The sequence below is a fragment of the Hypanus sabinus genome, chromosome 5 (assembly GCF_030144855.1).
Source record: "Hypanus sabinus isolate sHypSab1 chromosome 5, sHypSab1.hap1, whole genome shotgun sequence".
In the NCBI taxonomy this organism is placed as follows: Eukaryota; Metazoa; Chordata; class Chondrichthyes; order Myliobatiformes; family Dasyatidae; genus Hypanus; species Hypanus sabinus.
In genome coordinates, this window is record NC_082710.1 from 54,245,903 (window position 1) to 54,272,426 (window position 26,524).

The 26,524-nt window shown below is 38.2% G+C and overlaps 1 protein-coding gene across 4 annotated transcripts in view; it reads left to right on the forward strand.

Annotated features, from left to right (window-relative positions):
* Window positions 1-26,524, forward strand: part of smarca2 (SWI/SNF related, matrix associated, actin dependent regulator of chromatin, subfamily a, member 2) — a 118,606-nt gene that overhangs the window by 86,740 nt on the left and 5,342 nt on the right. For all 4 annotated transcript variants that reach the window (XM_059969959.1, XM_059969960.1, XM_059969958.1 and 1 more), the window contains 6 exons: window positions 2,435-2,512; window positions 5,632-5,850; window positions 11,689-11,906; window positions 14,078-14,183; window positions 17,673-17,774; window positions 25,867-25,993. In XM_059969959.1, the coding sequence (XP_059825942.1) occupies window positions 2,435-2,512; window positions 5,632-5,850; window positions 11,689-11,906; window positions 14,078-14,183; window positions 17,673-17,774; window positions 25,867-25,993 (850 nt within the window). The remainder of the gene's footprint in view (window positions 1-2,434; window positions 2,513-5,631; window positions 5,851-11,688; window positions 11,907-14,077; window positions 14,184-17,672; window positions 17,775-25,866; window positions 25,994-26,524) is intronic.

Genomic DNA, 26,524 nt, shown 5'->3' on the forward strand with positions numbered 1-26,524 from the left:
TCCTGCTAATCTGTTTGGCTATGCACTCCACTAAGTACTATTTAGCCAGTAAACAACCAAAGAAGTTTTAATTTCAGAATATATCAGTGGCTAAGGCTGGGGAAAAGACAGTGGTGTGGAGGTGTGAGTAATGAGCTTCCTAGGTGATCACTTTGCATTGACTCAGTCATGTTGAATTTTTGTTTTCTGGAAATATAAAAGAAAATATGGACTTTGTGATACTTGTATTATAAGTGGTGTAAAATTGACTTGTGGAACAGCATCATTAGGATCAAGCTTTCTTTAAAAACAATATTTTGACTAGTACAGGTTGCATAGTAACCAGTCGAGTTGGCAGAAGTTTGAACTCTGCCTGTTTTTAGTTTTTTTGCATTCTGGTAATTTCTGTGTGAAAAGATGTCTTCTCCAATATAGATGATTATCCTGTACTCCATATTCTGATTTGTTTCATGGGTGATCTGAGACCTTTGTTGGTTTGCAAACATGATGAATTTTGTTAATTGTGTGACATAAGTATGTTGACTATCATTTCTGACATAATTGATAGTTTAATGAAGGCTTACCCTGCCATGTTTTAATTCTATGGACTAGAGACATATCAAGGTAGGATAAAGAAAGGAATTGAGAGCCAATGGTAAACAAATAAAATTGCAGAAGCTGGAATCTGAAACAATAGAAATGCTTTAAGAACTCGGCATTCAATCAGCATCGGGGAAACGGAAGCCAGCCAGCAGTTCAGGTCCTCAGTTCTAAGGAAGGATGGCTGACTGGTTTGTCATTCCACAGATGCTTCTTGAGTGCCAGAGCTCTTTTAACAATTCTGTTTTTGAATGGAGAGATAACTTTGACTTCACTCAAGTTGATTTTAATAATACCGCTAATTAGCAAAACAATTCTGTTGAATGTCATGATGTATGTTTTGTTTTACATTTCTTCTTGAATAGTTTATTTCCATTGTATTCATTGAGTTTGAAAACTAAGTTTTGGTAAAATTTGAAGCCCTTTCTTCCAAGTTATTTGGATTGTTTGAAGAATTGTATTGCTACCAGCAGTTTGCCTTCTAACATAAGTTTTAAGTTTTGCCTCAGCTTTGTACAGATTGCTATCATAATGACAATTTAGATTTTGCAATCTCGTTCTCTTTGCTTAATTTTTGACAAACTTGTATTTAACAAAATTGGGGGGGAATATTTGTGATAATCATGCTGGAAAACTAAAGCTGCACAGAAATCACTTGGTACTAGAAACATTCTAGGAATGTTTAACTTGGTTTCGAGGGTGTATAATCTTTATTTTCTGGTATGAGACTATTGAGTAAAATATGCCCAATATAAAGTCTGTAATCTTTGTTGCCTAAATTAAAATATCTCACTTGGTGCTGTCTGCATATGTGGCACACCCTGGAGCCCTAGTTGAACACTGAAGAAGCTATGGAGGAGAAGGCACAATCTTGCACATCTCTGGTCTTGTCCAGCAATTTTCTTCTTTTTTCACGTGCTGTATAATTTTAATTTTACTCGGTGCAGTCTCTTTAAGCTTCCTAAACTGCATGCTGTATATCCATATGAGAAAGTTTCAGGATTTCTTGCTGTAGCTTGGCAATACATCTCATTCCCACCAATTTGATGTGTGTTTGTGTTGAAGGATTATGGGAAATTTCTGAAAATCTAATAGTATACTTGCCAAACCAGAATTGAGAAATTTTCCAGAAACTGAACTCCCATGCCTGACATACAGATAATCATTTCCACAATTCAGTGGTCTGATGTGTGTCCATGTCATGATGTAATTTTAAAGTTGCAGCAGCAGGTCTTCAGATATCGATGAATCCTAGTGTGTGCTCAGAATGTTGTGTATAATTTATCAGAAGTTGTCAATTGGACTGAGCCAGTATAAAAATACTTTTGTGTCATGCACAATCATGTGCATAAGAAAACTTGCATTTGACAACATCCAGTTGTTTTAAAGTGTTGATACCTAGCTAAATTACTTAATGTTCCCAATACTTATCTTGTTGCTGCAATTGGTTCAGATATTACATTAAATTAGATGGGCATCACTATTTTAACCTTTTCATAAATCATAGACTTCAAATGTATTTGCATTCTGGTATCTAATTTTCTGTGCTATACATAATTCTTACTGAAGATTCTGTGATCTAAGGCACAGCAGTGTCCTAATCTTGTTTATCCTATCCCTGTTTCTGGACTCATTAGTGTGGAGTGGCCCTAGCCTCTTAAATTGCATGTTCCTTCACTTAAAGTACAATTGGAGGGGGGAGTAAAACAACTTTGGAAAAAAAAACCTTGGAAGAGAAATGCTGATATGACCATCTACCATTAAAAATGTTCTTTCAAAAATTGGAATGATTTTAGTTATGGTACGCAATTGCTAAAACAATATTCAGTTGCCATATTGCCCTCTTGATTTGCAGGAAGAAGATGAAGTTCCAGATGATGAGACTCTGAATCAGATGATTGCTCGAAATGAAGAAGAATTTGAATTATTCATGGTAAGTGCATGCCAAACGTTACGTGGATTTTCTGGGGTAGTCTATTTTGTCATGTGCTTTGTTGATACCATTCTGGAGGAACGTTGTCTCATTTTTTAACTGCATTGCATTTGTGGTTCTTAAATGATGATAAACTGAATCTGAATTACATCTGAAGTTAGTTATTTTTAATTTTCATGCATACAAGTTGGGATGTTTTGATGCATTGTACAAGACATTGGTGTGGCCATACTTGGAGCATATTGCACAATTTTGGCCACCTCGTTTATAGAATTGCTATCATTCAGCTGAAAAAGACCTTAAAAATATATTTGTGAGAATGTTGCCAGGATTTGCGAACCTGAGTTTTAGGGAGAAATTGGGCAGATTATGGTTTTATTCCTTGGAGCATAGGAATCTGAGGTATAATCTTATAAAAGTGTAGAAAATCATGAGTCTTAGATGCTATGAATGCATTTGGTCGTCTGCCCCTCCCCCAACTCTCCAGGAAAAGGAACCAGAAGCTCTAGGGCTTGGATTTAAGGTGAGAAAGGAAGGATTTAACAGGGAACTGAGGGGTGGCAACTGCACACAGTAGGTAGTATGTACTGTATATGGAATGGATTGCCATAGAAAATGTTGAGATGGGTAAAAATTTAAAAAAATTAAAAGACATTTGTTAAGTATATGGATAGGAAGGGTTTAGAGAGATACAGATCCAAAATAAGCTAATGTGACTAGATTAGGTGGGCACCTTCATTGACATGGACAAGTTGGGCCATGTGGCCTGATATTGTGCTGTATTCCTCTATGATTCCGTAACAGAATGAGGCCTCCATTGGTTAGGGTTGACCATGGATATTGTGTCCCAGCTGTCTGGATATGCAAGCTAGTACAGTACAATGTGGAGAGCAAGCTCCCCGTCTCCGTGCATCTGATAAGAAATGGCAGAGACTGGTACAGTTTGGCACTAGCAGTGTAGCAGAAGTTGCTGGTCGGCATTAAACTCAATGTAGGACTGTCTTATGCTCCAAGGTATGCCAGCTCCAGAATTTTCCCTCGTGGTTTACCCCTGAAGCCTTCCCCTTTAGTGGGTGTTGCCACAAGGCAGCAGAGATTTGAGATCAAAGTTTTCCTTCTTCTAATTAAGCTACCCACCAAGGCTGATGAGCCCCATCAGCCCAAAGTGACTGATTTTAAGGTGCCAGTAACCTGCCTTTGACCCTTCTCCTTTCAGTAAAAACTGTTCCACTGGACTTAGTAGTAAGACACGTGAAGGGCAAGAGCTGGACATAGTTGCGAGAGCTTTTTGAGGCACACGCGATTGGAGGCATTCATGTCAAAATATATCTGCAGATGCAGTGGATTGTGGTTAATTGGACACATCGGGACCAGTACATTGGGCTGCCCCAATTAGCTGAAGTTTCATGAAAATAGTTAAAAAGGTATAAAAACACAAACTAATTTTAGCTGAGTAACAAATTATGTATTTAAATGAAATACAGAACAAATTAGAACACTACAGTACTATAAAGCTGTATTAGTTCCTAGTAGTTATTGAAGGAGGAATTGTATTCTACCATGTTCTTTTGGTTGACTGTAGATGAACAGGATCAGTGCAGACACCTAGTGCAGATAATGCACTCCCTTCATGTAATGCTTTTGGTGATTGCATCCTCCAAATCTTTACTTTCATTGTGGATACCTTCAAATTTTTCATAATTCCTAACTTGCTGAAGTAGTGAAATCATTTCATTTTCACTCCCATTTTTTTTTTTGCATCCCCAAAAGGAATCCCAGTTATTTTCTCAATTAGTTTTAGTTCTTTAAGAGTTGTCCCAAATAGTGGCTCGCCTGAAAACCTGATGGCCCAATTAACCAGAATCCTTCCGTCAATGGTGTTCAGAAGTATAAACATGTTGTTGAAGAACCTAGAATTTTACAATTTTACTTAATTCCATTATGGTCACATTTTCCTGTTCTAGAATGTGCTATGTTTCTTTAAAATTTTGCTGGAGTTTGTAGCATTAATATGTAGAACGGGGAAGAATTTCCAAATATGCATTCAAAAAATGGAAAAAAATATATCCCCAACAGAGTTGTCATTTATTATCCATCCCTAATTGCCCCTGCTTGAGAAGACAGTTAGGAAAAAACTGTTGGGAGGTTTGACATCACATATAGACGAGATTAGAAAAGGCTGCTAAGTTTCATTCCATAAGACATGGGAGCAGAATTAGGCCAGTCTGCTTCCCTAAAGGGCACTAGTGAAATATTGTACATTGAAAATTGCCAACGACACATCACTGTAATCTCCTCAATGAGTCATTAATTATTCCGTTTCTGGCAGCTATTTTGTTAACTTCCTTATCCAATATGCCCTTGTCTATTAGTTGGGAGATTACATAGATTCAGATATGAATGGTACGCAAGGTTCAGAGAACTGTCATGATTAATTTACTTATATTTTTAACAAAACACCTTGGTATGCTTTTGGAATTTCTTATTGTTTTAGCTCTATTTGATTCTATTGTGAAATTGATGCAACTGAACCAGTTTTGCTTATGTCAATGTAATGCAAGTCTACATCCCATCAATCTTTAAAACAGCTTAAAACATACTGATACATCTGAACTAAATTTACATGTTTGCATACAACACAACAAAAATGAGTCTATTTCCTCCCAAAAGTGGTGCCATTTCAATTTAGTGACTTCAAAACAAAGTTTGGCTGCTTCTAAATTGGTGTCCAGAAGAATTGGTTTTAACCAATCAATGTGAATCAAATGCATGTTGAAGAACAAAAAATGTATGCAGAAGTATTTAACTCCAAATATGGTATGTTTCAAGGAATAGAGAAAGTAGGCCATTTTCTTCATTTTTCATTCTTCCCTTCAAATTTACCACAGCTCTAGTTTTAATACTTACACCTAGTGTAAAATTTCTTGTTTGTAAATTAGTAGCAATTTGATAGGAGGAATAAAGTTACAATTTATTTGTCAGTGACTATCCTCCTGACAGACTTATGCCTCATCCTAAAGCATTATATGCATCAACTAATGTTTTTATTTAATTCATAATAAATGTACTGTGATTATAAAGGCATGATATTACCATGTCAACACCTTCTACCTTCTTAGCGCATGGATCTAGAGCGGCGAAGAGAAGACGCACGGAATCCAAAACGCAAGCCAAGACTGATGGAGGAAGATGATTTGCCATCATGGATTGTCAAAGATGATGCAGAAGTTGAAAGGTTGACCTGTGAAGAGGAGGAGGAGAAGATGTTTGGGAGAGGTTCACGCATGCGCAGGGATGTGGACTACAGTGATGCCCTTACAGAAAAACAGTGGCTAAGGGTAGGTAACAATTATTGCTTGGTGTATTTGTATAGTTCAAAGAATCATTGTTTGTAAAACAGAAAGATTTTAAAATTTGCTTTATTTATCACATGTACATTGAAAAATACGGTGAAATGCATGATTTGTGTCAATAACCAATACAGTCCAAGGATGTGCTGGGGCTAGCGCACAAGTGTCACCGTACTTCCAGTGCCAACCTAGATGGCCACAGCTTACTTTGGAATGTGGGAGAAACGAGCACCCAGAAGAAACTCAATCACAGGGAGACTGTGCAAACTCCTTACAAGCTATGGCAGCAATTGAACCCAGATCACTGACCGAGTGTTAAGCTAGCTGCTATGCAGCAGTGCTAAAGCAGCTATTGTATTACACTTGCCTTACTTAGATTTTAATTTTATCCTTGAGGATTTGAAAGTTGGAATAGATCTTTGTTAACTTCTAGAGGTGACTTTTTTGAGCATGTTTTGTAATTCATATGGTTAAATTAAAGCAAATATTTCCTGCAATGACTTCTCTGCCCATTTCTAAACCATTATTTTTGAAATTGCAAAAATTAGTCCTTGGCCTTCTAGATGAAAAACTATGTGATCTCTTTGGCATATCCTTGGAAAATCCGTTAGATTCCACATATAAGCTGATAACATTAACCTGAAAGGCTGGATTAACTGGAGTTTTCCATGATCATTATATTGGCTTTCACTTATTCAGCATCTTGCACCAGGTGAACAGTAATACACTCAAATATTGGGAAGATTGACCCACTGTCTTCATTTCTGCCAAAAAACCTCATTCCGTAGCCACAGTGCTCCTGCAATAGTACTGAATACCTGTACTTCAGAACTTGACGTGTTGTTGACCAAGTTGTGTCAGTACAGGTACATCTATCTGGTAATGCTGAAAATTACACAGTTTTGTTCTGCTTGCAAGAAGCATGACAAATCCAACTTAGAGAATTAACAATGCAATTAGAGTGTTCCCAATCATCACGATCATCAGTGATGTTATCAAATGGCGCTTTCTAGGCAACTATCTTGTCACAGAAGCTCAGTTTGAATTCCACTAAAATTACTTGGCTCCTGACTTTGTTACAGCCTTGCTCCACACAGGACCACAGGAATCATAACTAGCGCAAAGAAAGATGGTTAAAGTAGTTTGAAATGAATCATGTCAGTCACAGGACACATCTGCAGGTGTTCTTCGGGCTAGTGTCTTTAGCTGCTTCATCGAGGACCTTTATTCATAAGTTCAGAAATAGGAGTGTTTGTTGCTGATTGCAAAATGTTAGAATGATTACACAACCTTTCTCAACTCCTCAAATTAATGAAATAGTCCATGCCTCAGTCACAGCGAGACCTGGACAATATCTAAGCTGTGTCTGATAGGTGGCTAGTAATACTCCTATCACACAAGTGCCAGACTGATAATATCAAACAAAAGAAAATTCAGCTATCAATTCATGACAGTAAATGGTATTACCATTTAAGTTATAAGTTAGATATAGCCCTTATGGCTAAGGGGATCAGGGGGTATGGAGAGAAAGCAGGTACGGGGTTCTGAGTTGGATGATCAGCCATGACCATACTGAATGGTGGTGTAGGCTCGTAGGGCCGAATGGCCTACTGCACCTATTTTCTATGTTTCTATCACTGAATCACCCACTACTAATAAACCATTGACCAGAAACTAATCTGAATAGCCATTTACATGGCTACAGAGCAGATCAGAGGCTAGAAATCCTGTGCTGTCTAATTCACTAAAGGTTGAGTAAGATAGCACTGGTGATATACAGCAAACAGTCTAAACGCAAGCAATTTTACAATTTCATAAGGACTTGTCGAACTGGACTCAGGAATGCAGGTAAGCAGCTTGAAAGTCAGCTGTCACTGGAAGAAAGTGCCAGGTAAGACTTCATGCCAGACTAAAGCAACAGAGTATACAGCAACCTCACCCTAGCATATTGCTGGCTAATGTATAGTCACTGGAGAACAAGATAGAAGACTTGAGGGCAAGGTTGCTGTATCAGAAGGAAATGAGGGATTGCTGTGTTCTATTTCATTAAGACGTGGCTCACCTTTGACATGCTGGACACCCAAGCTCCACTTCATGGTAAACTCATCATGGTGCTCAGGTGTAGTGGTCTTGTCTCATTCTTGTTCTCCCAATCTGGAACCTCTAATGATTAAAGATTGGCTGTTCTATATACCAAGAGAGTTCCCTGTCATGATCCTAACTGTAGTTTACAATACCGCCAAAGGCAGATGTTAGCAAGCACTCAATGTATTGAGTGCTATGATTAACAAGAAAAACCCTACCTGATGTTTTGCACATTCTTGCCAGGGACTTCAGTTGGGCTAGTTTGAAGAAATCTCTGCCCAGTTACCATCAGCACATCATCTGCAGCAAAAGAAGACCTAACATCCTCAACCACTTCTACACTACCATCCCTAGACCACATTTCAGGAAGTCTGATCATTCAGCTATCTTCCTACTTGCATACAGGCAGAGATTAAAGAGCAAAGCATCAGAAGTAAGGACAACAAAGAAGTGGTCATAAGAGAGAGTGGGGTCTTCAGGACTTCGGTGTTTCTATCATTCATTCTATGGGGTTTCTTGTTCTGTGGATGTCTGTGAAGTGCCAATATCAGGTTATATTGTACACATACTCTAATAATAAATGAACTCCTGAACCTTTTGAGTGGCTATGGCATAGCTTCGAGTCAGTGGACTGGGCCATTTTCAAGGATTAATCAGGGGACCTGAATGAATATGCCACATTTGTGACAGATTTTATAGAGACACTCATGGGCATCTGTGTTCCCACAGAATCATTCATAGTTGTTCCCAATCAGCAGCTCTATATTGACTATTAGATCTGCAGTCTGCTGAGGGCTAGGTTGGTGTTCAAGACTGGAGACCTAGGGAAGTACAAGAGGTCCAAGTGTGACATCCAGAAAGTATGACATGGAAAGTGGTAGTTCCAGACAAAACTTCAATCACAGAAGAATGCTCGACAGCTGTAGCAGGGCTTGAATGTCAAAGCAAAACAAGCAACGTAAATGACAACACAGTTTCACCCCGGATGAGCTCAATACCTTTTACACTTGCTTTGACACCGAACGTTGAAGTCACGGGGTTGTTGGGGGCTGCTGGGAGTTCCTGAAGGTGCTTTGGTCTCTGAGGTCGATGTAAGAGCCTCCTTCAAGAGGATGAACACTTGGAAAGCATCTGCCCAGACAATGTACCTAGCTGATAATGGAAGACCTGTGCTAATCAACTGGCTGGAGTGTTTACTGGCATCTTTAACCTCTTGCTTTGGCAGTCTGAGTAGGCTTTAATTATACCGGTGCCCAAGAAGAACATGGTAACCTGCCTCAATAAATATCATCTGGTAGCACTTGAATCCACTGTGATGAAATGCTTTTAGAAGTCATATCAAGTTGTGTTTGAGTTGTCCTCCACTCTAATTTGCCTACCATCCCAACAGGTCAACAGCAGATGCCATTTCATTTACTCTTCACTTAGCTTGGAACATCTCTGAGTAACTGGATCCGTGATTTTCTCACATGCCTACTTGCTTTATAGTTATGACTGTGTGGTTAAGTACAGTTCCAAAACCATGTATAACTTCACAGATAACAAAAGATAGTGATGAATTAAGGGATCAGAGGCAGTCAGTAACTTTAACTTCCTTGGCTTTATCATATCAGAGGTTTGCTCCTGGTTCCAGCGTGCAAGTGCACTTACAAAGAAGGCATGACGGAGCCTCTGCTTTCCCAGAAGTTTGTGCAGATTCTGCATGCCATGTAAAACTCTTGACAAACTTCCATAGATGCAAGTAGACAGTATTCTGACTGGTCGCATCAGTGCCTGGTATGGAAAAGCCGACAGAAATGGTGGATACAGCCTAGTCCATCAAGGGGAAAGTCCTTCCCTCTATTGAGCACATCTGCAAGAAGCACTGCATCCATCAACAGGACCCCCCCCCCCCCCACACCCATGATTCAGGCTATCCTCTCCCCTCACTGCTGGAGTCAGGAAAGAGGTGCAGGAGCCTTGGGTCCCATACCACCAGTTTCAGGAACCATTAATACCCTTCAGTCATCCGGCTTTTGAACCAGTGTGGATAACTTCTCTCACCTCAACTCTGAACTGATTCCACAACCTATAATTTTTAAGAACTCTACAAATCATATTCCCAGCTTTATTTACTTAGTTATTTGTTTTTATTTGCAATTTGTCTTGTGTGCTTACCCCACTGCTCTACTTGCATTACACTTATGACTGTGGCTAAGCACAGCTCCAATGCCATATTTAAGCTTGCTGACACGACCACTATCATTGGCCAAATCAAAGGTGGTGATGAATCAGTATATAGGAGGGAGATTGAAAATCTGTTTGAGTGCTGCCACAGCAACAGCTTCACTCAATGCCAGCAAGACTAAGGTGATTATTTACTTCAGGAGGAGGAAACCAGAGGTCCATGAGTCAGCCCTCATCGGGATATCAGTGGAGAAGGTCGCAACATTAAATTCCTTGGTGTTATCATATCAGGGGACCTGTCCTGGGCCCAACATGTAAATGCAATTATGAAGAAAGCATGGCAGACCCTCTACTTCCTTAGAAGTTTTTGAAGATGTCATGCTGAATCTAATAATTTGACAAACTTCTTTAGACATGTGCTGGAGAGTATATTGACTGGTTGTATCACAGCCTGGTATGGAAACACCAATGCCCCTGAACAGAAACTCCTACAAAAAGTAGTGGATACTGCCCAGTCCATCACAGGTAAAGCCTTCCCCACCATTGAACACATCTACACTGCCAGGTCAGGAACAGTTATTACCCTTCAACAATCAGGCTCTTGAACCAGTAGAATAACTTAATTCAACTTCACTTTCCCCATCCCTTAATTGTTCCCACAACCTATTGACTCACTTTCAAGAACTCTTCATCTCATGTGCTCACTATTTATTGCTTATTTATTTGCAATTACCTTTTTTTTGTCTTTTGTATTCGCAGTTTGTTGCCTTTTGCATATTGGTTGTTTGTCTGCCTTGAGGGGATGGTCCTGACTTAAGTCTTTGACCAGATATCTGTAATGGCATTAAAATGCCAGTTTCGCTGTTATTTCTTTTTCATATTTTCTTTGATCAGTATCTAGTTCTGTTTTAGAGCTTTCCTGTGAAGACTTTTGAAGCTTTTCACATTTATCACTCTGTATTGTAAATTTTGGAACATCCCACCAAAATTTTCTCAGCTGACCAAATGCAGTTTTTCTGTGGGGTAATCCAGGTAATTGTTGAAGGTGAAAATTAGTTTCTGAGAATGATTCAAATCTGCTTTAAGCCCTTAGCAAATGTGGGATTCAAACAATAAAGGGAAAAACTGCTTTGGGTCATGTGAGAATCAGATATCTTTGATTTGGGGTAAAAAAAATTGAAGAGATGTAGGAGTTTTCAATAAACCTTGCTTAAACCAAAAAACTGACCTCTGGGAGGTATAGCGTAACTGATAATTTTCCCACTATACAGCTCAATAACTAAAAGTATTTTTTTTTTAAGAAGTAAATTAATTACCTTTTAAGCTGAAATTATCAGAAGCTTTATGAAGAACTAGGTAATTATATATTTAGAGCATGAAGAATCTGTATTTCTGGTTTGTGCTTCCTGCATGGGTTCAGGGATATGGAGTTTATAAATGCAGGGTAGGTAAATTAAATTTGTCATTTCTATTTACAGCAGGCATTAAAGGATCAAATATTATTTGTAGTTTGACATTAATGGATATTCAATATACTTAAATCTAAAATTTAAAACTGGGATTTTAACTTCCTAGGCAATTGAAGATGGCAATTTAGAAGAAATGGAAGAGGAAATACGTCAGAAGAAAGCTAGGAAACGCAGAAGAAATGTGGATAAAGATTCATCAAAGGAGGATGGAAAAAAGAAGAAAAAGAGAGGCAGACCTCCAGCAGAAAAACTGTCTCCAAATCCACCTAGGATAACCAAGCAGATGAATGCAATCATTGATACAGTTATAAACTACAGAGACAGGTAAAATGAGTTGGACATTTTCATCCTTGCCTTCCCAATCAAGTATTTCATTTGCAGTTCCATTGCATTAGTCCAACTCTAGGCATTAAGATCTGTATTTCAGCAATTTCATCCAACTGTCCAATATCGGAAGTGTTATGATGAAACTCTTAAAATGTTAAACCAACATCAGAACCATTGGAATTGTAAAAGAAGTGCATAAAATCATAATAGCTTTTTCATAAAGATGTAAGGTTTGTCCTTGAGACAAGGTTTGTTAACCAAACCAGTCTTGAATGGTTTAACAATGAGGAAATAAAACGATGTCTGACTTCCTAATTACTGATGAGGCAGTGAGAACTTTCAACACAACATATCACACTTAAAATTATTGTTTAAAGTGTTCAAATCCATTTCAATGATAGTCCTAGTCTGGTGTCAAATGGGAGAAAAGTAATGCTCAGTTTAGGATGTTCAAAGGTTCAACATTGAAGTCCATTCCTATCAGCTGGGTATTGAGTTACTGGTCATCTCTCCAGTGCCAAGACAATTAAATAGCAGCTCTTTTCAATTCTGACTGCCTATTTTATATTATATGAAATCAAAGCAGTGATTCTTCCTGATGTGAGTGTCTCCTCACATAAATTTACTCATTGGAACCATTTAGAACCGTTTACTAAACCCCAAACTCCTGAATGATAAATCATTGATCTGTACCTAGCCCTATTTGCATTGGCAACATTTCTAATTTATGTGTATTTAAATTGTATTGCCTTCTGTTGTCCAAGTCGACGAATGTAGAATATGGAACATGGCCACTGACACTTTGGCTTACAGTCTATGCCACCCATGATATCAATTTAAACGAATCACATCCTTTTGTCAAATATTCATGTTTAGGTGCTGCTATTGTAACAGTATTTGAGACTGCATTTATCTGATTTTATTTATTTATTGCTAGAGAACTAACAGCAATTACTTCTCTTCCCATATATGCATTATTAACTGTGGTTTCCCCGTACTATCTTCAACTATATTCTGCTACTTAGCAACAAAGAACAGATGTCAGGTGTCATATGCAGTTTAAAATATAGTGCACACTCATTTCAATGGTCAACTAATTTTTTTCATTTCCTTTTATCTTACAAAATGTTAAGAGACAGGTGAATATTGTTGCAATGTACAACCACATTAAAATAATTATGCTTGTATTCTTTTCGGGCTGCCTCTACAAATGTATGTTGGGGTTGATGAATGTGTAGTATTAGTATAGAATTTGGGCCAATTTTTCCAGTTGTTACAGGAGTAAGAAATATCCTGATTCTTTGTATTAGATTTTCCACGGTTATTGGTTCTTTTTAACAATTCACTACAGTTGTATTTCAGTAATGAGTCCTTTGTTTATAATAATCGAAGATTGCAGCCATAGTTAACTATTATGAAAAAAAGGCTCAAAATGTATGTCTTCACTATATGCAGTGGATTATGGTTAACTGAGGCAACTTTTAAAGAGCAAAAACTAATTGGGAAAATATGTGGGACATTGCTTTAGAGTGAACAGTTGCATTATTTGTGTGTGCTTATGTTATTCATTTGGACTGATGGACACCAAAAGGCTGTAATTTTTGACACTACTTCATGCAGGAAGGCAATGAAATTAGTCTATTATCTGCACTAGGTGTCTGTGCTGGTTTTATTTATTTACAGTCAAAAGAACACAGTACTATACACTGGATGAATTCCTCAGTCAGTAACTATTAGGAGCTTGTACACAGTTTTATAGTATTGTAGTCACAGTAGTAGTGTTCTAATTTGTATATAAATACACAATTTTGTTACTCAACTAAATGGTAGTTTCTCTTTTTTATACTTTTTTAAGCTATTTCTATGTAACTTTTGCTAATTCGGGCTGCCGCTTAATTGGACCAAAATGTATTGGTCTCAATATGTCTTAACTGGAATCTACTGTACAATGTTTTTTGCAATATGGGCATTGTATTTGGCAAATTGTCTTTTCAGTCAAAAAGAAAGCTTAGTATTGCTTTTACAATGATATTTTAATGTAGTAATAGCTTTATAAAAATATAAATGAATATCAAAAATAGGCATATGGAATTTGAATTGACTTGAACTTCTTGTAAAATGATGGTGATGTAGCACTGATCACCTGTTCTACCTTTGCCCTGAAATAGCTTGAACCGACAACTGAGTGAAGTCTTCATCCAGTTACCATCACGGAAGGAGTTGCCCGAATACTATGAGCTGATTCGAAAACCTGTGGATTTCAAAAAAATCAAGGTATAAACAGATCTGTAAAATTTGTTCTGTTTCATTCTTCATCTTGCAATAAATTGGTTTTTAAATACTAATTATAACCACATAACTTAAACTGACTTCAATCACCATTTTGCTCTAATGAATTAAAAGATGCAATTTTTGAACATTTCTTCATCTTCCTATGCCCTATAAGTAAAGAAGATCAATGAAAACTCAGTTGAGTACTTCAAACTATATTTTTAAAAAGTATTTAAAGTGTCCCTGTAAACAAAGTAGCTAATTAAATGCTTTTCCTAGAAAGAAGTTGAAATACCATATTTTATACTCCAGATAATCTTTTAAAACTTGGATAATAATATTAGTTGCGTTTTCTATCCACTCAAAAATTGTATATTAACAGGAGCAATTCAAACCTGCCACAAACTAGCCAACTAACAGCCAACTTAATTCAGTCACAATATCAAAATCTTACACAAGGGTTCACACTGATTTTCTTGGATATACTTTATCTGAGACCACCACACAGCATTGCAGGGTTAAAGTGCAGCTCTGGGAAGTTACAAAATGGAATCTAGTCACTGTGTTGTCATGGCACCAGGTTGAATTTGGGCAAGAAGACTTGATGCCTACTGCATTTCTCCAGATGAAAATGAGTAATTAAACCACAATGGTGTGTTACCCTTTATCAAAAAGGGGTTAGGGTGCACTTTATCATTATCATAACCAGTGCTGTTTTCAACTTTGGTCTCTATACCCAAGGAAGGAAATGCTAGATTTGAAGGCAGTGAAGTACAAGATCCTACAATGATGAATACCTGTGAAGACCAAGAGAGTAACTGGCTTATACTCACTGGAGTTTATTTTATGGAACATTTAGGGTTCTGCGAGCAATTGATAATATATCTGCAGAGGTATTTCCCAGGCTGGAGAATCCAAAACAAAGGATGTGGTCACTGGATTATTTATTAGGCATTAAGGACAAATGAGTGAACCAAATTAGGAAAAACCCTATTTCACCTTATTTCTCCCCAGTCTGTTGGTACGGGTAACTATCAGAAAGTCTTGGTAAGGATGTCTTTTTAAGTTGATGACTAATGTGGAGGTCATAGCCCTGGATGGTATTAAATTAATTCAGTGTCTTTGAAGCTGCACTTGTACAGATGGAATGGCAAGTGTGTTTATCAGACATGTCCTCTGTCCTACCTGACCATTTTAATTCTAGTCAGTAGTGAGTCACAAGATGTTGATTGTAGGTGTCTGTAGAAGGGCAGGTAAGCCAACATCTAAATGTCCTCAGCACTGATGTCTTAATTATTCAGTCTGATCGCTGGTCACTCGTTTTTCACAGCACCCAAACCCACTTCCTAATAATATCTTCCTGCAACAAAATCACATTCGTGAATTGAGTTCAGAACTCAATTCATGAATGTGATTTTGTTGCATGAAGAAATTATTAGGTAGCCAGAGGAAAAAATTCAACAATATACTCAGAGCCTCCTTGGAGGGAAATGTGCAATAACCACATTGAATCTTGAGAGTGCATTGCCCATGACCACAGTGAAGCAAGAGCATTCATACTGATATTGTGACCCCGAGCATTGAAAGAATGTAGAAGCCCTGCTTAAGTGGTAGGAGTGAATCTCACAAAAAACTCACTTGCCCATTTGTAAAAGAATACACAGTTCCCACATTGATCTCAGAACTCACAACAACTAAAATAGAAGCCAGTCATCATTGATAGAAAGAAATAGAGAATGGTAATGCTTTTCTGTCTCTTGTTTGAACCTGGCCATTATCGGGCACTGCATGGGAATGAATTCTACTTCTCAGCTCATGTCTGATCATGACCCTGGAAATGAGCATTGCACAATTATCAACAGATGTGCTTCTCTTATTTGAAGGTTGAAGTTTTGGTTCCACCAGAATCACTCAGCTTGTAGACCTCATTACACCGTTGATCCAGTTGTGGACAAAATAACTGAACTCCAGAGATGAGGCGACTGTCCTTGATGGCACAGCAGCAATCCTCAATATTGAAGCCAATTGAATTTGGGGTGGATTACCGAAAATGATGGGTGTGTTGGAATTGAATCTTTTCAACTCCAGGCCATTGCTACAAGAGTTCTCAACAGTATTCAAGGTCCAATTTCAGCTTCAGTGATTTGTATCAATAGATCAGAAGAACATGTTCTCATGTTTGTGTAGATTTCACTTCCATATCCTGTTGGGTACTTGCCAGCATTTAGCATGATCGAAATAGTGTTTTGTCTTGAGCTGTGAAATCACAAGCGATATTTGTGCTACAAGAGTCTTAAATTCTCAAGACATTCAACTTTTATACCATGGCAAAACACAGCAGCATCAATATCCTAGATGGGATGCTTAACCAGGCCACCAAAATATATACAGTAGCTACAAAGGCATTGAAGGACTCTGCTCCAGAAAGGCTGATGGAAGTCAGAGGTGTAATGGAATACTCTAGTTAACCTGGGTTTTGGTCACTGCTAAGGAAACATAGCCTCTGCCAAGACATAATTATTTCAAGTAGCATCATGTTTATAATTTAAATATATGCATCCTCCACCTCAAGCAAGCCATGATTATCTGTGGATACACTGCAACAACTTTAGGTCTCTTGGACAACACATCTCAAATTCTTTAACTTCAATATACAGTATAAAATAACCAACTCTGTCTACAGGTTATAAACACAAAGGCTTTGGCAGATGCTGGAAATCCAGAACAACACAAAATCCTGGAAGAACTCAGCAGTTCAGGTAGGATCTATGGAGGGAATAAGCAGTCGATGTTTTGGGCCGACACCATTCATCAGTCCTGATGGAGGGTTTTTGCCAGAAACATTGACTGTTTATTCCCCTCCATAGATACTGCCTGATGTGCTGTGTTCCTCCAGCATATTTGTGTTAGTTGGTCTACAAGTAATCCTCCAAACTTTTGATTTGTAAATATAATGTCGATAACTGCATTGTTGCTGAGTTAAGTTCTCAATTTCGGATAGCACTGAGGATGCCTTCAACAAATTAGCTGCTACAGTTCAAATGACTTTTTCCAGAGTTAATTAAATAATATATGAATGGATATTTGTGTTCAATCCCTAGAGAATGAGGGAGGAAAAGTAGTTATAACCCAAAATCTAAGATTTAACATGACAAGCTGGAAGATTGAATAATCTACTAAATTGAATAAATTGTTTCTGAAGACATTACTGGGAAATCCACCAGATCATTATATATAATTTAAATGAAATGCAACCTGATTCATTTAGGTCTTCTGGGAAACCTTGACTTCATTGTTCTACAGTTGTCTCATTCCCATGAGTCAGCGATAACTGGCATTAAATTCTGCCTTACAAGAGTATATGAAAAAGAAGAAATTGACACTGGTGGATTAGTGAAATTTTCATTATGCCATGAAAATAAGGCAGATTTTGGAAGTTTGAACTGTAAATATGAAATTTAACTGTACATCAAATCTGTTGAATTTGTCTAGGACCGTATTCGCAACCATAAATACCGTAGTCTCGGAGATCTGGAGAAGGATGTAACACTGTTATGTCATAATGCTCAGACGTACAATCTAGAAGGATCACAGGTCTGTTTATTTACTTAATGTTGACTTTGTTGATTCTTTTATGACGAGAAATACATGTACAAAATGTGATTATTCTGTGATGATCAGAACTTCTGAAGGGACAGTTGGTTATTGGAATCCATCCCATGGAAGATGTGTAAGTAATTAATAAAAGTGACACTTAAGCAATTATTAAATCTTATGATTTTCTTCCAAAACTGTTGTTAGTTGCAAGCATCTGGGAATGTACTTTTCTGGAGTAGTTACTGATTCACATTTGCTCTCATGTCTATATTTTAAAATTGAAGCAATAAACTTGACTTGGAACTTAATTTACTGAAAGTCTGAACAGTAAGTAAATCAACACAAGTGACTTCTGCAAGATGGATTGATTGCATTTCTAGAAAATCCATAATGTTTTTTATAATGCAATGTAGCTTCATTTTTTTGGGCATCTAGAAATATGAATAAGGGGCAGGGAGAGGTTGTTGATTTGTTTACATTTTTCACAAATTCATGAGAACAAATTTTATTATGAATCACCACCCAATAATTTGAGATGCATGAATTCTATAAGTGTGAGTTTCCATTACCTAAATGGTCATAAGGTAGGTATTGCCTGATGGCTGGTTTCACTTGATTGAAGAACTTCAACACACAACGTAAGAGACTTGGTATGAATTAACATTAAATTTAGATTGGCTTCTGTAATAAAATGTAAGGAATAAATAAGATTCCATTAGATAATGTGCAGGCTTCAGTTTCATTTCCAGTTGTAAGAATGCTTATCAGACATACCTGGGATACAGGAAGTGAAGAAGATGCGTAGCAAATCCAGGTCATACTGTATGTGATAGCTAACTAGAGCTATTCATGGGTTTATTTATGGACAGTATTTGTAATGCGGGTGGGGGGATGTTTATACAGACATCAGTTTTAATTAACTGTTCTTAGTTTAAAAATAGATGTGGACAAAAATAAGTAGGATTCTGTTGAAACACAAACATGAATTTGTAGTTCTCTGATCCATAATGTCATGAGTGGGGTGTTCACAAAGTTGCAATGGAGGTCGTTGGAGAGAGTAGGAAAATGTTTATAAGATAATATTCCATTTTGAACTTTTGGCCTATTGAGCTAATGTCAGACTCCCAACAGAATAATCCTTTTTTTTGTGTTTCTCTTATTTTTTCCTGAGCATGTTCTCTTTTAAATCCCCATCAGCACCTGATTCTCTTGACATTCAACCTGCAGTAGTCAGATAACTAAGTAGCCTTTTACTTTTTAGAAACAGCACATGCTCACAGAGATAATGTGCAAATTCTACACTAAACAGCACCTGAGTTCAGGATGATACACAGGCTGCTCTAATTATTCATGTTGTGTAGCAGTGCTCACTGTTGTGCAAAAACACTGGGATAACTTATTACATTAAAGCTGTTCTATAAAGGTATGATTACTATATTTTTCATTTGCCACCAACGTCATAAATTTTTTAAATAAATATTTCAACTACCCTATATCAAAGAATTGACTAGGACTTACTGAGCTATATCGACTGAATATTTCTGTAAGCTTTTTACCAACCTGAAAGTGGCACAACCAAAATAGGATTAAAATAATGCTTAGTGGGAATATTTTTAAATCTGTATCTGATTTTTTGATTGCCCAAGGTATTAAACAGTATAGAGAAATGATGAATATTTGAGGTAAGGTCATGATTTTATCAGTCTTAATCAAATGGCAGAGTAGGCTGCAAGCTCTTTTTAAAAAAAAACACTTACAGAAAATTCCCTATGTTTCTAGAACCTAAAGGTTATCTGTTCATTGCAGCATCAAAAGAATGATGCACTGTTGAAAGTACAGATAAGGTCATTAACCAGCTGAGTTTAAGGAAAGCTATAAGATTACTTAAATAGCATGGAAATTCTTCCACTGCTATGATCTATTTTATTCCTTTACCAACTAAAAATCAAAAAATATTGCTAATTTATTGACCTACTCTTAATAGAAATCTGCTGTGTTTGGCAATGCCTGCTTTCTATATAGTACTTTGTCATAGAACCATAGAACATTACAGCACAGAAACAGGCCTTTTGGCCCTCCTTGGCTGTGCTGAATCATTTTTCTGCCTAGTCCCACTGACCTGCACCTGGACCATATCCCTCCATACCCTCTCTCATCCATGTACCTGTCCAAGTTTTTCTTAAATGTTAAAAGTGAGCCTGCATTTACCGCATCATCTGGCAGCTCATTCCACACTCCCACCACTCTCTGTGTGTGAAAAAGCCCCCCCCCCCATGTTCCCTTTAAACTTTTCCCCCTTCACCCTTAACCCATGACCTCTGGGTTTTTTTCTCCACTAGCCTCAGTGGAAAAAGCCTGCTTGCATTCACTCTTGTCTCTACCCATCATAATTTTATATACCTCTATCAAGTCTCCCCTCATTCTTCTACGCTCCAGGGAATAAAGTCCTCACCTATTCAACCTCCCTCGGTAACTCAGTTTCTCAAGTCCCGTCAACATCCTTGTAAACCTTCTGGGCACTCTTTCAACCTTACTAATATCCTTCCTGTAATTCGGTGACCAAAACTGCACACAATACTCCAAATTCGGCCTCACCAATGCCTTATACAACCTCACCATAACATTCCAACTCTTACTCAATGCTTTGATTTATAAAGGCCAATGTACCAAAAGCTCTCTTTACTATCCTATCTACCAATGACGCCACCTTTAGGGAATTTTCTATCTGTATTCCCAGATTCCCCTGTTCTATTGCACTCCTCAGTGCCCTACCATTTACCTTGTATGTTCTGCCTTGGTTTTTTCCTTCCAAAGTGCAATACCTCACACTTGTCTGTATTAAACTCCATCTGCCATTTTTAGCCCATTTTTCCAGCTGGTCCAGATCCCTGTGCAAGCTTTGAAAACCTTCCTCATGGTCCACTACATTTCCATTCTTTGTATCATCAGAAAATTTGCTGATCCAATTTACCACATTATCATCCAGATCATTGATAAAGGTGACAAATAACAATGGACACAGCACTGATCCCTGTGGCACACCACTAGTCACAGGCATCCACTCAAAGTAGCAATCCTCCACTACCACTCTCTGACTTCTCCCATTGAGCCAATGTCTAATCCAATTTACTACCTCACCATGTATATCTAGCGACTGAATCTTCCTAACTAACCTCCCATGCGGGACCTTGTCTAAGGCCTTACTGAAGTCCATGTAGACAACATCCACTGCCTTCCCTCAGAAACATAGAAAGTAGTTGCTTAAGATGAAAAAAGTTCAAATTGATAAACAATTTGAATACTAGTTAGCATGTCAACGCAGCCAACCAGAGAGGCATCCTTTCCCAGCAGACATAGAAACATAGAAAATAGGTGCAGGAGTAGGCCATTCAGCCCTTCGAGCCTGCACCGCCATTCAGTATGATCATGGCTGATCATCCAACTCAGAACCCTGTACCTGCTTTCTCTCCATACCCCCTGATCCCTTTAGCCACGAGGGCCATATCTAACTTCCTCTTAAATATAGCTAATGAACTGGCCTTGAATGTTTCCTGTGGCAGAGAATTCCAAAGATTCACCACTCTCTGTGAAGAAGTTTTTCCTCATCTTGGTCCTAAAAGGCTTCCCCTTTATCCTTAAACTGTGACCCCTCGTTCTGGACTCCCCCAACATCGGAAACAACCTTCCTGCATCTAGCCTGTCCAAACCCTTTAGAATTTTATGTTTCAATAAGATCCCCCCCCCCCCTCAATCTTCTAAATTCCAGTGAGTATATGCCAAGTCGATCCAGTTTTTCTTCATATGAAAGTCCTGCCATCCCAGGAATCAATCTGGTGAACCTTCTTTGTACTCCCTGTATGGCAAGAATGTCTTTCCTCAGATTAGGGGACCAAAACTGCACACAATACTCTAGGTGCGGTCTCACCAAGGCCTTGTACAATTGCAGTAAAATCTCCCTGCTCCTGTACTCAAATCCCTTTGCTATGAATGCCAACATACCATTTACCTTTTTCACTGCCTGCTGTACCTGCATGCCCATCTTCAATGACTGGTGTACAATGACACCCAGGTCTCGTTGCACCTCCCCTTTTCCTAATCGGCCACCATTCAAATAATCTGTTTTCCTGTTCTTGCAACCAAAGTGGATAACCTCACATTTATCCACATTAAATTGCATCTGCCATGAATTTGCAAACTCACCTAACCTATCCAAGTCACCCTGCATCCTCTTAGCATCCTCCTCACAGCTAACAACGCCACCCAGCTTCGTGTCATCCACTTTCCGTGTAACCTCCTCGAAAAACTCAATAGATTTGTTAAACATGACCTACCACGCACAAAGCCGTGTTGACTCTCCCTAATAAGTCCCTGTCTATCTAAATACTTGTAGATCTATCTCTTAGTACTCCTTCCAATAATTTACCTACTACTGACATCAAATTTACCGGCCTATAATTTCCTGGATTACTTTAAGAGCCTTTTTTAAACAACGGAACAACATGACCTATCCTCCAATCCTCCGGCACTTCACCTGTAGATACCGACATTTTAAATATATCTGCCAGGGCCTCTGCAATTTCAAAACTAGTCTCCTTCAAGGTCCGAGGGAATACCCTGTCAGTTCCTGGGGATTTATCTACTCTGATTTTCCTCAAGCTAGCAAGCACCTCCTCCTCTTCAATCTGTGTAGGTTCCATGACCTCACTACTTGTTTGCCTTATTTCCATTGACTCCATGCCAGTTTCCTTAGTAAATACAGACACAAAAAACCCATCTAAGATCTCCCCCATTTCTTTTGGTTTCATACATAGCTGACCACTCTGATCTTCAAGAGGACCGATTTTATCCCTTATTATCCTTTTGCTCTTAATATACCTTTGGATTATCCTTTACATTGACTGCCAAAGCTACCTCATGTCTTTTAGCCCTCCTGATTTCTTTAATAAGTTGTTTTTTGCACTTTTTATTCTCAAGTATCTTATTTGCTCCCTGTTTCCTATACATGTCATACATCTCTCTCTTCTTCTGTATCAGAGTTCCAATATCCCTAGAGAACCAAGATTCCTTATCCTTATTTACTTTGCCTTTAATCCTGACAGGAACATACAAACTCTGCACTCTCAAAATTTCTCCTTTGAAGGCCTCCCACTTACCAACGACATCCTTGCCAGAGAACAACCTGCTCCAATCTACGCTTTTTAAATCCTTTCTCATTTCTTCAAATTTGGCCTTTTTCCAATTTAGAACCTCAACCCAAGGACCAGATTTATCTTTTTCCATGATCAAGTTGAAACAAATGGCATTGTGATCACGGGAACCAAAGTGTTCCCCTACACACACTTTTGTCACCTGTCCTAACTTGTTTCCTAATAGGAGATCTAATATTGCATCCTCTCTAGTCAGTACCTCTATATATTGATTTAGAAAACTTTCCTGGACACATTTTACAAACTCTAATCTATCTAGACCGGGGGTCGGCAACCCGCGGCTCCAGAGCCACAGGTGGCTCTTTTACATCTGTGCTGCGGCTCCCTGTTGCTTAGGGAAATAATTGGTCAGTATTTAATTAAAATGTATTTTATGTTAGTTTGTTAAACAGTTTTTGAAATGTAATTCTAAATTTGAAGATTATGGTGATCTTGTACAATCTAAATAGGACGTTGTGGCGACCCATTTCCTGACACATCCAAACCGACTCACAATTAGCCAGCGTTCAGGCTAAGGGAGATAGCCTAAGGGGGTTTGTGAGTACGTGTCTTTTGCAGCATCCGCGCCCATGGGGGGCGGGTTGAGGGAGGCTTAAAAGCAAGGCTGTTTAGTTCGAATAAAGCTATCTTTGACTGCAGTTTACTGACTGCGTGTAGCACACCGCTACAACGTGTTTTTATCGCTGGCTGTCCAGAGGGGAGGTGCTGAAACGCTTTGTCGCGTGTCTGGAAGAAGTGAAAACTTTCCTGGGCAGCAAAGGGCTCACCTTTCCTGAGCTGGAACAGCCAGAGTGGCTGGAAAAGCTACACTTCATGGTAGACATGACAGCGCACCTGAACACGCTGAACACAGCTCTTCAGGGGTAAGGACGTACAGCCCTGCACATGTTGGAGGATGTTTTGGCATTCGAGCGCAAGTTGACAGTGCTTGCCAGAGATTTACAGAAAGGCACATTGTCTCACTTCCCCAATTTGAGAGAGTTCAAACAAGGTCACGACATGATAGATTCGGAGTATTTACATTCTGCAATCATCGCAATGCAAACATTGTTTGGGAAACGCTTCTGTGAGTTCAGAGAGGAAAAAAACACATTATCCTTCCCGGTCACTCCCCTAAGCATCGATCCATCCCTACTGAATACGACTGCATTGTCAGGTGTGAGTCAACCTGACCAAGTATGATAAATATTTTAATTGCCTATTATTTTACGTATATTCATATGTTTTCATTGTTCAGTGAAATAGTCCTTTTATATTTCAGGTTGACAGCTGGCTGACGTTAGTTATGGTTTGCTGCTGGCGGCAAATTTAAGTTTGGCGTTTTTCATAAATACAAGAAGGACTCAAATAGACGTCGAGTATTTTACTTAAAAGTAACCTTCAACCCAACGTCTTTTTTTCGGAGTTCAAAATGTTTTTGTTGCATGCAGAAATGTAATTTCGTTTTCTCTGCAGGAGTTCATCAATTTCATAAATGCAACACATTATAGTTTGTTTATACATAGCATAAAGGCAAAACAAAACGTTGTATGCAGTGTTATTTCATTTTAAATGTCAAACGGGTTTTGCGGCTCCCAGTGTTTTCTTTTCTGTGGGAAACGGGTCCAAGTGGCTCTTTCAGTGGTAAAGGTTGCTGACCCCTGATCTAGACCTTTATCATTATGGGAGTCCCAATCAATATATGGAAAATTAAAATCCCCTACTATCACAACTTTGTTTCCTGCAGTTGTCTGCTATCTCTCCGCAGATTTGCTCCTCCAGTTCTTGCTACTGGGTGGTCTATAATACAACTCCATTAATGTGGTCATACCTTTCCTGTTTCTCAGCTCCACCCATATGGGCTCGGTAGACAAGCCCACTAATCTGTTTTGCCTGAGCACTGCTGTAACATTTTCCCCGACTAGCAATGCCAACCCCCACCCTTCATCCCTCTGTCGTCTCTATCATGTCTGAAACATCGGAACCCTGGAACATTAAGCTGTCAGTCCTGCCCCTTCTGTAGCCAAGTTTCGCTAATGGATACAATGTCATAATTCCACGTGTTAATCCACGCCCTCAGCTTGTCAGCCTTCCTCACAATACTCCTCGATTGAAATATTAATATTTTAAAGTCATGTACTGTATCAATGCAAACTAATTATTTCTTTGAATATAATCTTGTACTTCTTCTTGGACCCCTGGTTTATGTGCTCACACTTGTAAAAAAATTTGTTAATGCATTGAGAGTTTGAGATAACTGCTCTTTAAGAAAAACCACTTCAGAGTTGCAGAATTTAGTGTAGAAACATTTCATACAATGCACACATCAAATTTAGATCAAGTTCAAGAATTTGTGACATGTCAATCAACCTTAAGATCAAAAGTTAGATACTTACATGATCTGGTCTCGCCAATTTTTGCAATATACTTTTTGCACTTCCTATATCCCAGATATGTCTGGAAAGCATTCTCACAACTGGGGACTGCACATTAGATAATGGAATCTTATTTATTCCTTACATTTTATTATAAAAGGTAATCTAAACTTAATGTTAATTCATACCAAGTCTCTTAAGTTGTGGGTTGAAGTTCTTCAATAAAGTGAAACCAGCTATCAGGCGATGCCTGCCTTATGGCTATTTGGTTAATGGAAACTCACGCTTGTAGAATTACTACAAGGATTTTATTAATATTTGAACAAATTAACTTGCAACTCTTTGCAATTCATAATTGGAAACACTATAATATCATGCCATTTGTGAAACACTACATTACATTTTGATTCAGCAGAATGGTTTAAAAACCTGTCATACTACAGGTTTACTGAAATTCAAAATACATGATAGCAGTTGTAATTGTTGATGGGTAATGTTACTCCTGTTTAAACTTTTGTCTTATTGCAGATTTACGAAGATTCCATTGTTCTTCAATCAGTGTTTAAAAGTGCAAGGCAGAAGATCGCTAAAGAAGAGGAAAGTGAGGAGGAAAGTAATGATGATGAGGAGGAGGAAGAGGAATCAGGATCTGAGAGTGAGCTTGTATTTTTATCTTGAACTGGTGTTAAGTTTACTTTTAGTCAACATAACAATCAGATTGTGCTTGCCTATGGCTGTCTGTTCCATAGGAATATCAGCTACACTTCATTTGCAGGTTTGCCTCTTTCCTCTACAATGCAGATGAGTTGGTTAGAAGATGACACTTCTGGCCTCACTGTCACTTTCTGTTACTTAATCCATCAGCAGAACATCTGGACCAACTGATCAGTTGGGCCAGATGTATTTCATATCTGGCCCTTCAGCTTTATTCCAGGGATGAGAAAAGCATTGTAGCCCCATATATTTTCTGGAGTCACTGACTTTTCTTAATGTAAGTCGTTTGTTTAATTTTTTTTGATTTTAATTCATTTCCAGTGTTCATTTTTAAGTTAAACATTATTTTTAGTTCAATTATTTATATCTCTTTTAATTGTTTTTAAATGCTTTTGATTTATAAAAGATATTTAACGGTAGTTTAAAGGCCTTTGACAACAGCAAATTGCTGAAAGGTCATCAGGGTTGCTCA